General features: G+C 49.1%; 1 protein-coding gene across 1 annotated transcript in view; it reads right to left on the bottom strand.

Annotated features, from left to right (window-relative positions):
- The window catches only part of fras1 (Fraser extracellular matrix complex subunit 1), a 333,688-nt gene that overhangs the window by 137,595 nt on the left and 179,603 nt on the right, over positions 1-16,490 (bottom strand). The window contains exons 23-27 of the mRNA XM_056280308.1: positions 16,077-16,223; positions 15,835-15,981; positions 5,309-5,449; positions 882-1,025; positions 69-209 (exon numbers count right to left, since the gene is read on the bottom strand). Coding sequence (XP_056136283.1) covers positions 69-209; positions 882-1,025; positions 5,309-5,449; positions 15,835-15,981; positions 16,077-16,223 — 720 coding nt within the window. The remainder of the gene's footprint in view (positions 1-68; positions 210-881; positions 1,026-5,308; positions 5,450-15,834; positions 15,982-16,076; positions 16,224-16,490) is intronic.

Raw genomic sequence — 16,490 nt, 5'->3', positions numbered from 1 at the left:
AGACTGTCTCCACTATCTGTGGTGAAAACAGTAAAAACAAGTTGGGTGCCGGGGTTTCATTCCAGTACCGTGGCAGGTCCGGCTCTTCCGGTCGGGATAGTAGCCCTGTCCACAATCCGGCGTGCAGTATCCCTTCATGAGGAAGGCGTTATCCCGGCAGGCGGTGCAGACGCCGACTCCTTCACACAACACACAGTCTGAGGAGCACGCTGAGGAGACGAGATGTAATGTAGAGCGTGTTAGCATTAAAGGACCATTACGGAGTTTTCCCCCCCACATTTTAGTCCATTCACTGCAGAAGGGTTAGACCTCACATGACTCTTGACCATTTCCCAAGGCGTACCGTAGTGTTTTAGATTTGTTTTTGTTTCGGTCATCCATCACGGTGAACATTTAGTCACCTTGATCTTTTAGTCAATGTTATGGCTTTACTGCCGTGGTTTCTTTTATAAGTTGCGTTATTGAAAGTGTGGATTAATTTGAGGAAAATAGTCCCTGGGAAAAAAAGACTGTTTTCCAAAAAAATGCAAACGTCCATGACGTCTTCATGGTGAAATAGACGTCAGCTGGAGAAGCAGAGAATTCAAAGGTGGGGTTTATCAGCCAGCGTTTTGAAAACCAAATAAATAATAACAATTCTAAAAAATAAAAATTGCCTAATTTATGAAATTTGGAAAAATTTGATTTTTTTTTGGGGGGGGGGGGGGATAGTCAGGAGCCATGTCAAGTATACGTGAATTTCAGTTAATGTAAATAAGCAACTGCAAACCAACTAATTCAACCCGCCAAAAGACAGTTCTGTTATAAAGATGCCAACTAAACAGAAACCCAAGGGGGGGGGAAGTCCGGTGGTGGTATTAAAAGCGGTTACGGAGCCTTACGTCTGCAGACTTGAGAGGAGGAATCCAGGAAGTGGTTCCTCCACAGCACTCGGCACACACTGGCCCTGCAGGATGGGGCGTAGGGGGGCCGGCATCGCTGGCACTGCCCGGGGCCCCGGCACTCCTCACAGTGCTCATCACAACCTGGAGAAGGAGAGGACACACAACAGGACCATCACACACAATGTCATTTTCACGCGGCGTTCATTCATTTTATCCGTATGGTTTACTCCGAAATGATCCGATCCCACGACTCCGGCTGACATGCCGTGTCAGGATTCCCGTTTACCGAGATGGACTGTCAGGGAGAACAACTCTGTTGTCCGATTCAAGATGGACGGAACAAATGTTGGTGTAGCGCACACAACACCTTGTTATATTCTTACTAGATGACGGGAAGATGGACAAAATAAAAGAGTTTCTGCAGCTTTCCATAACTCCAAACGCACGTCTACGCTGCTCCTTGTTTAGTCTGGCCAGCGTTTTCCTTTGAACACGATGAGGAATGAGCCTTTAGGGGGAACAAAAAAACTGGTCGGATCAAATCAACAGGAAATGCCACTTGTTGATATTTGTGTAACAACAAGCAGCGTGTGCTTACTCAATAAGCAGAACAGACTATGGAAATGTCCTTAGGGGTTTTCATTTTACGTTGCACAGAGACACTGTCAATATCCCTCTTTTTGGTACCGAGTCACACACGGTCACAATCCATTTTTTAATGAGACTGGAAAAAAATCTAAGGGAGCTGAGCCGGGAGGCAAAGCTCTCAATTTACCAGTCAGTCTTTGTTCCAACCCTCACCTATGGTCATGAGCTTTGGGTAGTGACCCAAAGGGTGAGATCGCAGATACAAGCGGCTGAGAGGAGTTTCCTCCGTAGGGTGTCTGGGCTCAGCCTTAGAGATAGGGGGAGGAGCTCGGCCATCCGGAGGGAGCTCGGAGTAGAGCCGCTGCTCCTTCGTGTTGAAAGAAGCCAGTTGAGGTGGTTCCGGCATCTGATCAGGATGCCTCCTGGGCGCCTTCCTTTGGAGGTTTTCCAGGCACGGCCAACTGGGAGGAGACCCCGGGGTAGACCCAGAACTCACTGGAGGGACTACATGTCCAATCTCGCCTGGGAACGCCTTGGGATCTCCCTGGAGGAGTTGGAGGGTGTTGCTGGGGAGAGGGACGTCTGGAGTGTCCTACTTAGGTTGCTGCCACCGGGACCCGACCCCGGAGAAGCGGCTGAAGATAATTAATGAATGAATGATTTTTTTCTCCCCAATTGTATCCGGCCAATTATCCCACTCTTCTGAGCCATCCGGTCTCTGCTCCACCCCCTCTGCTGATCCGGGGAGGGCTGCAGACTACCACATGCCTCCCCCAATACATGCGGGGTCGCCAGCCGCTTCTTTTCACCTGACAGTGAGGAGTTTCGCCAGGGGGACGTACATGGGAGGATCACGCTATTGCCCCCAGTTCCCCCTCCCCCTCAAACAGGCTCCCCAACCGACCAGAGGAGGCGCTAGTGCAGCAACCAGACACATATCCACAACCAGACACATACCCACATTCTTCCCACCTGCAGACACGGCCAATTGTGTCTGTAGGGATGCCTGACCAAGCCGAGGTAACGCGGGGATTCGAACCGGCGATCCCCATGTTGGTAGGCAATGGAATATACCGCCACACCACGAGGACGCCCCCTAATAAGATTTCTAACCAGATTTAAAGATTTCTGAATGTTTTCCAGGAACCAACCCTATGGGGCCCAATGAGGTCACAACATGAAGGACCGTGACATGTGTCCCTACAGCTGGATTATGGACAAATGAGGGATGAATGTATGTATAGTATTGTATCTATCGAGTGAGTCACATCCATATTTCCTTGGAGTTTATCGTCTGGACTCCCTCTCAGTGACAGTAACATTAAAAAGGAGGAACCGTCCAAAACGGAGGCACTCCATTCACAGCTCCACGCCACAAAACGTCTGGACAGAAACATCTCATCACGTCTCCAGAAACATTTACTCATCAAGGGCTAACGAGGATTATAAGGACTTAATAATATTCATCTTCTGCCATCTAACTTAATTATTTCACCTTATAATGAGTACTTCAGAAGTAAAATGAGGATGCTTTGTTGTTGTCTGCTTTAAGTGGCTTTGTCTACTCATGGCATGATGAAACTAGATTTATACGTCAGACTGGATGGATTATTTAAAAGTCGGTGTGATTTAACTTCCACGTTTCAAGATTTCTGGTCTTTCGGGTAAACGAGTGATTTTATCTTGTTTACAGAACGTTTCCCTTGTTGAATCCTCTTCCTGCACTGGCAGGTCATTTCAGCGTAGCCTCGGTAGTGACACGGCATGGCTGCAGGGGAAGGAGGGGAAAGAAGAGGGAATCGGTTTGACGTCTTCTCAGACTCAGACCTGTGGGAGGGATCGTGCTTTTCCACAGCACGGCAGGGACACTTCCCGACACACAGAGAAACCGTTCCCATGGCGTTTCCTTCGGCACGGTTGTGGCGTGGAACGGATCCAAACTGTGTTCATGTCTGGATTTTCGGCACTGTTTGATAACCCTGCCGAACACGGCCAAATCGTGGCGGTGGGAGGGCTTAATGACGTTTATATTCAGGGTTTCCGGGTAGCGTGGCGGTCTGTTCCGTTGCCTACCAACACGGGGATCGCTGGACCAAATCCCCATGTTACCTCCGGCTTGGTCGGGCGTCCTATAGACACAACCGGCTGTGTCTGCGGGTGGGAAGCCAGGTGTGGGTATGTGTCCTGGTCACTGCACTAGCGCCTCCTCTGGTCGGTCGGTCAGGGCGTCTGTTCGGGGGAACTGGGGGAATAGCGTGATCCTTCCACGCACTACGTCCCGCTGGTGAAACGCCTCACTGTCAGGTGAAAAGAAGCAGCTGGCAACGCCACGTGTATCGGAGAAGGCATGTGGTAGTCTGCAGCCCTCCAGGGATCGATAGAGGGGGTGGAGCAGTGCCCGGAACGGCTCGGAAAACAGGATAATTGGCCAAGTACAATCGGAGAGAAGGGGGGGGGGAGATCTGGATCCCCCCACAAACAAAAAGCTGTTTATATTCAGTGACTGGCTTTACATTCATGTCACATCCAGTGCTGCCACATCTGATAGGGCACTGATATCCCATGATAGCGTCATCACATCCTGCACTGATGCTGCAGCGCACACTGGTCCTGCGGCGCACGCTGATCCTGCAGAGCACGCTGATCCTGCAGAGCACGCTGATCCTGCAGAGCACGCTGATCCTGCAGCGCATCCCGGACCTGCAGCGCACACTGACCCTGCAGAGCACGCTGATCCTGCAGAGCACGCTGATCCTGCAGCGCACGCTGATCCTGCAGAGCACGCTGATCCTGCAGCGCACGCTGATCCTGCAGAGCACGCTGATCCTGCAGAGCACGCTGATCCTGCAGAGCACGCTGATCCTGCAGCGCATCCCGGACCTGCAGCGCACACTGACCCTGCAGAGCACGCTGATCCTGCAGAGCACGCTGATCCTGCAGCGCACGCTGATCCTGCAGAGCACGCTGATCCTGCAGCGCACGCTGATCCTGCAGAGCACGCTGATCCTGCAGAGCACGCCGATCCTGCAGAGCACGCTGATCCTGCAGAGCACGCTGATCCTGCAGAGCACGCTGATCCTGCAGAGCACGCTGATCCTGCAGAGCACGCTGATCCTGCAGAGCACGCCGATCCTGCAGAGCACGCCGATCCTGCAGAGCACGCTGATCCTGCAGAGCACGCTGATCCTGCAGAGCACGCTGATCCTGCAGAGCACGCTGATCCTGCAGAGCACGCTGATCCTGCAGAGCACGCTGATCCTGCAGAGCACGCTGATCCTGCAGAGCACGCTGATCCTGCAGAGCACGCTGATCCTGCAGCGCACACTGACCCTGCAGAGCACGCTGATCCTGCAGAGCACGCTGATCCTGCAGCGCACGCTGATCCTGCAGAGCACGCTGATCCTGCAGAGCACGCTGATCCTGCAGAGCACACTGATCCTGCAGAGCACGCTGATCCTGCAGCGCACCCCGGACCTGCAGCGCACACTGATCCTGCAGCGCACACTGACATCCCAGCCAGCAGCCATCTGCCTTCTTTCATGAGGAAACGAAACAAAATTAAATGGTCTGAACCCGTGTCATGGTCAGTGGAAGAGGTCACATGGGCGTTATGTAGACGGACGCCGTTGCGTGGCATCGTTTGTTGTAGCAATAGTATTTTTCCGGTGGGAATTCCTCGCCCTGATTTCAGCTCCGGTGCTGATGGGAACCTGACGTGGAACCCACGGAACGGGCCGATTCAGGCCGTGCCGGCACAGCGTGGAAGACAGTGACCTCAGTGTGGCCTCAGCATGACGGTGTAAAACAAGGTAAACGTGCCGGACGGAACCACTCACCAAGGCACCGGTCTCCATCCTGGTAGGAGCCCGGGGAGCAGCCGTGGGAGCAGAGTCCCTCCTGCAGGACGTGTCCCTCCATGCACTGAAGACAGTCGCTCCTCAGGGGACCTCTGCAGGAGTTGCAGCTCCAGTCGCACTCTGGAAGGATGAGGAGACAGAGAGTGTGTGTGTGTGTGTGTGTGTGTGTGTGTGTGTGTGTGTGTGTGTGTGTGTGTGTGTGGACAAATGCATTCCAGGTGATGGGATATTTAGCGACGAGTGAGCGTGTGACAGAGAAGTGACGAGACAGACAGACAGACAGACAGACAGACAGATACACAGAGGGACAGGAAGAGAGAGAGAGAGAGAGAGATTAATAAACTCTTTGTCCACAGAGGATTCGTTTTAAACCCATTTTGCCCCTCTGTCACCTGCACATCTGTCAGCTTTGTGCCACGCTCCATTATGTCTGACAAGAAGATGAAGCGAAACGCGCAGAAGCGAGTTTCTACCACCATTTACAATCCGTCATCGCCGACTGGAGACGGCGTTTGGGACGTGACGTTCAGTATTTGTATGGGTAAAATAAAAAAAATAAAAAACTTCCGCCCAATATTGAATAAAGTTTTAATAACAAGTCAGGGCGTCCAGGTGGCATGGCGGTCTATTCCGTTGCCTACCAACACGGGGATCGGCAGTTCGATTCCCCGTGTTACCTCCAACTTGGGTTGGGCGTCCCTACAGACACAATTGGACGTGTCTGCGGGTGGGAAGCCGGGTGTGGGTATGTGTCCTGGTCGCTGCACTAGGGGGAACTGGGGGGAACAGCATGATCCCCCAGCCGCTACGTCCCCCTGGTGAAACTCCTCACTGTCGGGTGAAAAGAAGCGGCTGGTGACTCCACATGTAGCGGAGGAGGCATGTGGTAGTCTGCAGCCCTCCCCGGATCGGCAGAGGGGGTGGAGCAGTGACCGGGATGGCCTTGGAGGAGTAGGGTAATTGGCCAAGTACAATTGGGGAGAAAAAAGCCCCCCCCCCCCCAAAAAAATGTCTAAAAATTAAAAAGTCTAAAAATTAAAAATGTAGTGAATTCAGGGGGCAGCTGGGACGTGAATCCGGGTCTCCTGCACCACGGACAACTACGTTAACCAATCGACGAAAGGGTCCGACCCGTTAGCCAACGGGCTAGCAAGTCTACTCATTCGTGATCGCTACAATAACCCCCTCCTTCTGGAAGCGCATCAGCATATCAGCTCCCTCACACCTCTGGGCACACACGCTTCCGACGGCCTCACGGCCTCACCATCCTACTTCTGACACCAGTGTAGCGAACTCAGGCCGCAGCCGGGACGTGAACCCGGGTTGCCCAAACCACGGGCGACTACGTTAACCAGTCAACTAAAGGGAAGACCAACATCGTCTATGAATCCGGTGCTCTCCATATGTAAACCTTGGAAATGGATGAATGAAATGTAAACCTGTGATTATGGATGGGAATGGCTGGCGTTTCTGGGGGTGTTCAGGTGACAAAAAAGTCCCGCGGTTAATTTCTTTTTGCTTTTTGGTTGCTTCCACAGTAGTCAAACACAATGCCAACATATGGTTTAAAGTTAGCTAATATCTTGGAGTAGTTCAAAGGTGGAATTAGGAATTCTACTGGAATCCTGATAACATTCTTTTGGCCATGTTAATAACATATAAATGAAGGGCACATCATGGACTTGTTCCCAAATTTGGGATTTTATTTCAGAGCAAAGTGTATTTCATATTTCATGCGGGCTGAACTTTAACCTGCGATCAGCTACCATCATTTAGGCATGGGTGCAGTCAGGGGTGGGCTCGGAAAAAAGGAACGGACCAAAAAGTCCAGCTTAATCACATTCAATGAATCCAAGCAGCGATTATTTTAGGGACAAAACACGCTCATAATTACTGCCACATGATGTTTTTAAGCCTATAATATCCATTGCTAGGGAATCCCTCCACTAAGGTACAAGCGTTAGTCCTCGATATAGTGTCATAAATGCTATAAAGTGTAATCTATTCATAAGCATAGTAGGTCAGATGCCGCTTTGGATGAGGTATCCTGTGTTGAAAATAAATTGGACGAGGCGGCGGGACTCGCCAATCTGTCCTCGCCCTCGCCAACCAAGGGTGTACACAATATTTCCTCTTTCCATTTTTGAAAAGCAAAATCAAAAGATCACTGCCGCTGACTTGACACTTGGTGAGACATTTCTGATTAGTTTCCCGCAGAGAAAACAGGGAGGAACATGCAAACGTAAATTATTTTGTACTCGAACATGTTGTGCAACACCTTAATGAAGCAACCAATGTAGCGAATTCGGGGGGGGGGGGGGGCAGCCGGGAACTGCCACAGCCGGGACATGAACCCGTGTCTCCTGCACCACGGCGACTATGTTAACCAGTCAACTAAAGGATCCGACCTGTTAGCCGAGCGCTAGTGAGTCTACTTATCCATGGTTGTTACGCTACCCCCCTCCTTCGGGAAGTGCGTCCCCCGCACTTCAGCACACATGCTCCCTTCACGCCTCTGGGCACAAGTGCTTCCGATGGCCTCGTGGTCTCCCCATACCACTTCGGTCACCGATGTAGCGAACTGAGTCCGCTTTAAGGTGGGGGAAGATGGCGGCGCGAATTCACATTTGCAGCGGCCTCACCCAGAACCGGTGTGGGAAGATGGCGGCGCAAATTCACGTTTGCGGCGGCCTCACTTAGTGCCGTCTGTGAAGTGCCTTTGTCCACGTTTGTGTCTAAATTTTTGTCTTCATTTGATGGCTGGCAGCGGCCTCACCTGGCGTTGACTGGTGTTTCTGATCTTGCCGTGTGGAGTGCGGGGAGGTGTGTCAAGGGGGTTTGGCTGGGACAGCTGGCGCCGGATCGGCTGGGAGGGCTTGGTCTGCTTCGTCCGGTTGCCACAGGGACCACGGCCCCTGCCTGGAGCTCCACCCGAGGAGGAGACAAGGAGGGCGGTGTGACAGGATGCGTAATGGGGGCAGGCTAGGGTGACTGCTAGCCCATGCAGACCGGAGGGTCCAACAGTCTTCCTGGGTGGCGTTTGTTCCCTTGGACAGTGATTTTTTTTTGGGTGGGGGTGGGGGGGGGTTGGATATATGTGTTAGTGTGAACCTGTGTATTCTTGTAGTTCTTGAATGTGTGTTTGTCTGTGTGTTGCACTGCTGGGGGCTGGGGAGACGGCATTTCATTTCACTTCATGTGTGCAAGTACAGGAGGTGAAACGACAAACAAAGCGTTCCTGAGTCCTGATGAAACCTGCTGTGTGCAGAACATTTTACAGGAGCTCTTCATGGCTAAAAGCAAGCTGTTGGTTTGACTGAATTGGCTTCACGTTCTTTTTAAACCTTTTGTGTTTTTAGGGGGCAGTTGGAATAATGCATTCTTCTTTCATCCAGACTCTCCAACCCACCCGTCTTATCTGTGACACCCGGTTAACTCAATAACAAAAGTGACAGCAAGCCGCTCTGCTACAGTGCGCTCTTGAACCTCGAGGATTCATCCCGACTTTTTTCTGGTAAAAATCCCCAAAGGGTTCCCGGAAGAATTCCCATTTGGTAAAGGTTTAAAAAAAGAGAGCGTCAGATCAGAATGAGAATCATGTTTACTGGCCATGTAGGTTTGCACATACATGGAATTCGACTCGAGTTTCGTGGCTCTCTCAGTGGACTTAACGTAGAATAACAACACTACAATCTTCACATATATATACACAAGGATTGACTTATACAGGTGCAGCAAGAGGTGATAAAGTGCAGTGGTGCAGAGGACACATCAGAGATGCTGAACAGATGTTAGCAGGTTACTTACATATTGTATACTAGATGCCATCCGGGTTACCCTTTATAGCGTTTCTCAAGGAATTTCTGGGCACCTCGCTATGGCTCCGGTCTGAAGGGACCATCAAGGCTTCTCCAAGCCTTTCTTTTTTTTTCTTTTCATGGTTTATTTGATAGGGCTGAAAGCCAGCATCCCTTCACAACCGTGGGTTCGTTCAAGGTTCAATGGATTTACCAGGTAGCCTGCTCAGCTAGCTGGGGGGATAAACACAACACTATCAACCCACTGCTTGGCCCACCTGGGGAGGAGGGAGGCACTGCCGGCTGTCATGCAGGGAATCAAACTGCATATCTAACAACTACATGCTAGCATTGCTGCTAATCCCACAAATGGACATGCGATCTGGTGGTTCTGCCTCAGGGGCTAATTATCCCGCATCTTTCCCATAACAAATTAAATTGTGTAAGGTTGTTACTTGGAAGAGAAAACCCACATGAAATGACTGGTTTCATTCTCGAGCTAATCTCCTGGGGAAAATGGATGCAAAATGTATTTGAAGACGTCTAATTCTGTCTGTGGGCCAGAGAAGGGACTAGGACTCATTCTGAATGAGACGGTAATAAAAGAGACCAAATTATTCTACAACTTAACTGCAGAAATGGAAAGAGATATGCTGCCAGAATGAGAAAAGAAAAAAGAATGTGCGGCAATGTACACGTATTGATCCTCATCTATCAATTCACCTATCTCAGAGTTGGAAAATGTAGAAATATGGAAATAAAACATGTGCATTGGGTCCAAAATTTGCATATATTAACACTGCCATGCAAATCTGCTCAGGCAGTTTATGGCTTGATGAATGAGACATATAAAGTCAGTGTGACACAGTGCACCACAATGCAATATAGCCGGCAAATAATTGATGAAGGACTTAAATGGCACGTTACGTATCCTGGTTATAAATAAAGTGTACCACGGGTCACAGCGCCACAGAGGTGTAGCATAGCATAGTGATTTAGTTGCGTGACCGCTGCCATAGTCCCAAACACACCATCTCCTCATCCCCTCTTTCCTCCATCTACATTGGAGATTCCAGGGCGTCTGGGTGGTGTGGCGGTCTATTCCATTGCCTATCAACATGGGGATCGCCGGTTCAAATCCCTGTGTTACCTCTGGCTTGGTCGGGCGCCCCTACAGACACAATTGGCCATGTCTGTGGGTAGGAAGTCGGATGTGGGTATGTGTCCTGGTTGTTGCACTAGCGCCTCCTCTGCTCGGTCGGGGCGCCCGTTCGGGGGAGGGAGGGGGAACTGGGGGGAATAGCGTGATCCTCCCACGTGCTACATCCCCCCCGGTGAAACTCCTCACTGTCAGGTGAAAAGAAGCGGCTGGTGACTCCACATGTATGGGAGGAGGCATGTGGTAGTCTGCAGCCCTCCCCGGATCAGCAGAGGGGGTGGAGCAGTGACGGGGACAGCTCTGAAGAGTGGGGTAATTGGCCGAGTACAATTGAGGAGAAAAAAGAGGGGAAACAAGGCAAAAAAAAAAAAAAAAAGAATGACAAAAGTAATTACTGGAGATTCCATAACCAGGAACGTCGGCTCCTTAGACGTCATCACACACTGTTTCCCTGGTGCCACGGTCCCTGTCATCCTGGATAAACTCCTGGGATCTACTGCCCTCGCTCCCGACCTCTATCAAAAGGAAACCGGTTCATGCGGGGGGACAAATTACACAATCCGTCAGGAGTCTGAGCGCACCAAAAATTATTTTAACCTCCTTTTTGATGTTTTAAAAACCGTGGAAAGTCAGTTTTTTTTTACATCAGGCCTTATCTCCAGCCCCAGTCACGGAGCGGGCCATTTCAGCAGAATCCTCAGCCTTCACACTCGGCTCCTCCAGTCTGCTAGCAGGATTCACTTCATGGCCTTCCAAGACAAATTTCACTTGTTTTGCGATCGTTTCTCCCTTTACAAAAGAGACAGGATCCATCTCGGCATGTGGCGTCGCCAAATGCCGTCAACGAACTTGCAGCCTCCCACGCGACTGACTCTTTACGCCTCAAACTCCCCCCTCGGCTCCTCCTTCTTCCTCTACAGCACATAATGGTTCCCATGAGGTCCCTACTGTCATTTAAACCCCTATCAGATCACACTCGTTTCTCTGGGGGGTTTTTTTTAGACCCCCCCACCACCACCTTTTTCTCCCCAAATATATCCAGCCAATTACCCCACTCTTCCGAGCCATCCTTGTCTCTGCTCCACCCCCTCTGCCGATCCGGGGAGGGCTGCAGACTACCACATGCCTCCTCTGATACACCAGCTGCTTCTTTTCACCTGACAGGGAGGAGTTTCACCAGGGGGAGGTAGTGCGTGGGAGGATCACGCTATTCCCCCCAGTTCCCCCTCCCCCCCGAACAGGCGCCCCGACCACAGGAGGAGGCGCCAGTGCAGCGACAAGGACACATACCCACATCCAGCTTCCCACCCGTAGACACGGCCAATTGTGTCTGTAGGGACACGGGGATTCGAACCGCCGATCCCTGTGTTGGTAGGCAACGGAATAAACCGCGATCCCACCCGGACGCCTGCTACGGTTTTAAAATGCCAGTCAACCATACGAACGATTGCGGTATAGAGAACTACAAAGCACTGTCCCTTGTTTTTAACAGTTTTGTAACAGCTTCTATCTATTGTAACACAACAACTTATGACACAATTCTTATTGTTGGCGATTTTAACTTACATATAGACAACATCAAAGACAAAAGGGTCACTGATTTGATTAATCTATTACAAGATCTCGGTTTCACACAAAACAACTGTGACCGTGCTTTGGAGCTGGTAGTTAGACGTTAAAATGTCATCAGTTAGAGACGTGTCTCCGTCTGACCACTACTGCAATCAGTGGCCATGTCCCCGGTTCATGCTGAGCTCACTGCCAAGAACACACATCTTACACCTGAAGTCGCCGAAGGTTTCATCATGCATATGAATATGTTGCCCTTACAAACCCTCCCTTGATCTGGTGACCCCTAGTAAATGAGTTTAACCTCGTTGCACCGCTAAACCTCAAAAAACCTGTTGTAAAATGTCAGCCACTGTGGACAAATGAGACTGTTGACGAACTTAAAAAGAAACCGTCGAAAAGTCGAGTGCACACGGAGGGAAATTAAATTACAGATCCACTATGATACGCTACGTGATCGCCATTCAGAAGACAACAAGGCGCGGAGAAATGCCGGAGAGGCTCATTTCTCTGAGCCCATAAATAAAATCCAGACCAATCCTGGGGTCCTTTTTACTACTATTGGCAGCTGGATAAATCCCACTTCCACATACCCCAGTGATTTTTTTCTACAATACTAAGTGCAGCGAATTTTCAGCCTACTTCAGAGATAAGACAACTATCTGAATGACTATTAATCAGACAAGCAGGATCACGTTTTAGAAAGTACTGTCAACACACTTTGCACTCTTTTACCCTGGTGGATGCAGAGGTGATCAGAATCAGGAATCAGGAACACTTTGTCATTTCACTTCCTGCACTTGCGTGCTTGAAATGAAGCAAAATGCCGTTTCCCCCAACCCACAGCAGGACAACACAAAGACAAAAACACAACCAAAAACTACAACAACACACATACCCAAATTAACACATATATCCAAACTAAACAAAAAATCATTGTCCAAGGGAACGAACACCAGCCATGACGACTGTCAGAACCGCCGGCCTGCACGGGCCAGCAGCTAGCCCAGCCCACCCCGCCTCTGCATCCCGCCCCCAGCACCTCCTCCCCAGGCGCAGCTCAAGGCAGGGGCCGTGGCCCCCGGGCCCACCGGACGAAGCAGGCCACGCTCCCCCAGCTGATCCAGCGCCAGCTCCCCCAGCCAGACACTCTCGACACACCTCCCCGCACTCCTCACAATGACACCAAAAACACCACTGTCAACGCCAGGTGAGGCTGCCGCCAGACCGCCATCGGAACTGCCGGTCTGCATGGGCCAGCAGCCAGCCCGGCCCACCCCGCTCTCCCAGCCGACTCAGCGCCAGCTCCCCCAGCCATCAAACGAAGACAAAACCCAGACGCAGACATGGACAAAGACATTGCATGGACATCACTGGGTGAGGCCACTGCAAACGCGAATTCGCGCAGCCATCTTCCCACTTCGCAAATGTGAATTCAAACCACCATCTTCTGACACCGGCACTGGGTGAGGCCGCTGCAAACACGAATTTGCGCAGCCATCTTCCCACTTGTTTGTTCACAGGCACCTTCCCAGATGCATTAAAGACTGCCATGGTTAGAATACTTCCCAAAAAAGTAATATCCGTTCTTAGTAACTAACGACCCATATCAAACCTCTCATTCTTAGGTAAGATTTTAGAAAAACGTCTTCTTGAACAGGTTAATTAATAATAATAATAATAAATCGATTTTATATAGCAATTTTCTAACACTCAAAGTCACTTTACAATGACTAATTTACAATACTTTTACAATAATTAATTAAGAGGTTACTTTTTAGTCAGGTTTCAGAGCCCACCACAGCAGAGAGACTGCATTGGTTAAAATGATGAACAATATAAGAATTCATACGGATTAATACAGTCCTGGTTCTCCTAGATCTTAGTGCTGGCTTTGATACCGTCCACCATAAAATCCTACTGCACAGTCTTGAAAACTGGGCTGGCCTCTAAGGAATGGTTCTAAGCTGGTATAGATCACATTTGACTGGCCACAAGTTTTTTGTGTCCCTGGATGACTCCTCCTCAAAGAAAACAGACATGACCTGTGCGGTCCCACAAGCCTCTAGTTTACATCCAGTCCTTTTTAGCCTCTATATGCTACCACTTGGCGATGTCGGCAGATAACATAAAATTGTGTTTCACAGCTATGCAGATGACACCCAACTATACATTTCTGTATCCCCAGATGATTTTAGCCCCATTGACAGGTTAGTTCAATGTATATATGACATAAAGGTATGGATGTCATACAATTTCCTACAACTGAATCAAGACAAGACAAATGTCCTAACATTTGGGACAAAAGCCCAGAGAGAGCAACTGTGTCTGTGCACCTTCAGTCATTAGTCCTTCGTACCAAGGACCAGGTCAAAAACCCTGGGATTACCTTTGATTCTGACCTCAGTTCTGAAAACCACATTAGAAATGTAACCGAAGTGTCATTATATCATCTTAGAAACTTTGCTAAGGTTAGACAATTTCTCTCTCAGGCTGACACAGAAAAACTAATGCATGCTCTCATAACCTCTAGGCTTGACTAGTGCAATGCTCTCCTGTTTGGACTACCTAAAAAAGCTTTTGGCTGTCTACAACTTGTTCAGAACACAACGGCCTACGTACTGACAAAGACCAGACAGGCAGCACATATAACACCCATCTTAAAGTCATTGCATTGGTTGCCTATCAGTTTTAGAATTGATTTTAAGATTGTATTACTAGTTTTTAAATCACTGAATGTCCTGACACCAGCCTGTCTCTCAGACTTGCTTTTTAAATATGCACCTATGCAGGTCCCTCAGATCCTCTGCAGCTGGCCTCCTAGTGATCCCAAGGATCTCAACAAAAACACAAGGGGAGACAGCTTTTAGCCACTGTGGCCCTAGTCTCTGGAACAGTCTGTTTGAAGATCTGAGGGACCCCACCTCTGTTTAAATCAGAATGAGAATCAGAATACTTCATTCATCCCCAAGAGGAATTTATGTAAAAGAACACTTAAGACATCTTTAAAGTCTGGATTTTAATTAAGGTGCCTTGTCATTTGTTGTTTAGTTCATCTACTGTTGCTTCTTGCTTTTATTTGTTGTTTTGCTTTTTTGTGCATTTGCTCACCTCTGTTTGTTTACTTTTGTTTTTGTTACATTATCTTTCGGTCATGTGCAGCACACTGGGCTACAGCCACTATATGACATATGCCATATAAATAAAGCTTGATTGATTGACTGACTGACTGACTGACTGACTGATTGATTGATTGATTGATTGATTGATTGATTGATAGTGACCAAAGGGGCAGCTGAGGGCACAGGAGAACAAAACTGGACTGCAGAGGGACTTTCCCAGAGCACTACCCGGAGGGCGGCACTTCCTCTGAGATGATACAGTTGATCTACACCCAGTCCCTGCATGCGAGATGTCTTATGGTAAGAAAGAAGAGTGAATGTGAAAATCTCAGAAGAAAGAAAAGATTTAACTTAACAAAATCATGCACTGCAACTTCTGGAAATGAGATTCTGAAAAAATGTATCACATTAGATAAACTCTGTTTTGCAGGAATGTTAAGAGAATAATTTGAAACTATGTGAGAAAAAAATCTGCAAGAAACTTGGGCGGACTTGATTTTATTCTACAAGGGCTGTTCCAGGGAGTGTTCCCTGGTTTAAACAGCTGCAAATATGGACTGAATTCCAGAACACTTTATTGGAAGGCTCTGCCTCCATCCAATTAGCCAATTATTGTTTGACCAGTTCTGGCTATTCTATTCCTCAACTTTTTTTTTCTTTTCTTTGTTTAAACTTCTTTTTATCTTATGCTCTAGTTCTTATTTAGTACTTTTTCAGACCTGATGTGAAGCAGCTGGAATTGAAACTCAGTCTATCAGGCATGACTGAAGGAACTAAAGTCCTTTGACCCTGTGGGCTTTGAGGAAGTTGGTGCAGTAATGACGCCCATCTCTTATTCCCAAGGAATGATCAGCTTACCTCTACAGGCGCGGGTGGTGCTGTTGAGATAATACTGGTGGGCACAGGTATCGTACTGGCATTCCCCAAAAAGCAGCACTTTGGTGGGGTCACGGCAGGATGTGCACACTCCTGCTGAGTCGCACGTCAGGCACTGGCTGTCGCACGCTGCCAAAAGAAAATAGAGCGGATGAAAGGAAGTTGGTTGGAACGGATGGTGAAGAGAACAGCAAATATGATGAGACGCCACCGCGGCTGCTTACCCTGACAGACCCTGTGACCATCTTCATAGTATCCTAAGGGGCAGACCGGAGCGCAGAGCCCCGAGGGTAACAGAACACTGTGGCCGGGACAGGAAGTACAAGAGAGAGGGCCCTCCCCGTTGCAGGACTCACACGATGAATGGCATCCTGGGTAAAAAAGGGAAAAAATAATAATAAAGTCATTCCGCAATGGAACCTGTAAAATTCTAGAGAAGTTCAATCATGAACAGACACCTTAAGTATGGTCTCCTTAATTGTGATGGATAATTGTGACCGAGAAAAAAAAAAAAAAGACCGAGCCAGTCTCGAGTTTGAGCATGCCCATATTCACCAGTCGTCCTAATCGCACTCGTGGGCTTAATCATTCTCGCTATACTTTATAATCATCGCCAACCCGGCACCTCAAGTTTCACA

Source organism: Lampris incognitus, chromosome 1 (assembly GCF_029633865.1).
Source record: "Lampris incognitus isolate fLamInc1 chromosome 1, fLamInc1.hap2, whole genome shotgun sequence".
Lineage (NCBI taxonomy): Eukaryota > Metazoa > Chordata > Actinopteri > Lampriformes > Lampridae > Lampris > Lampris incognitus.
This window is presented reverse-complemented; position numbering and strand designations above follow the sequence as displayed.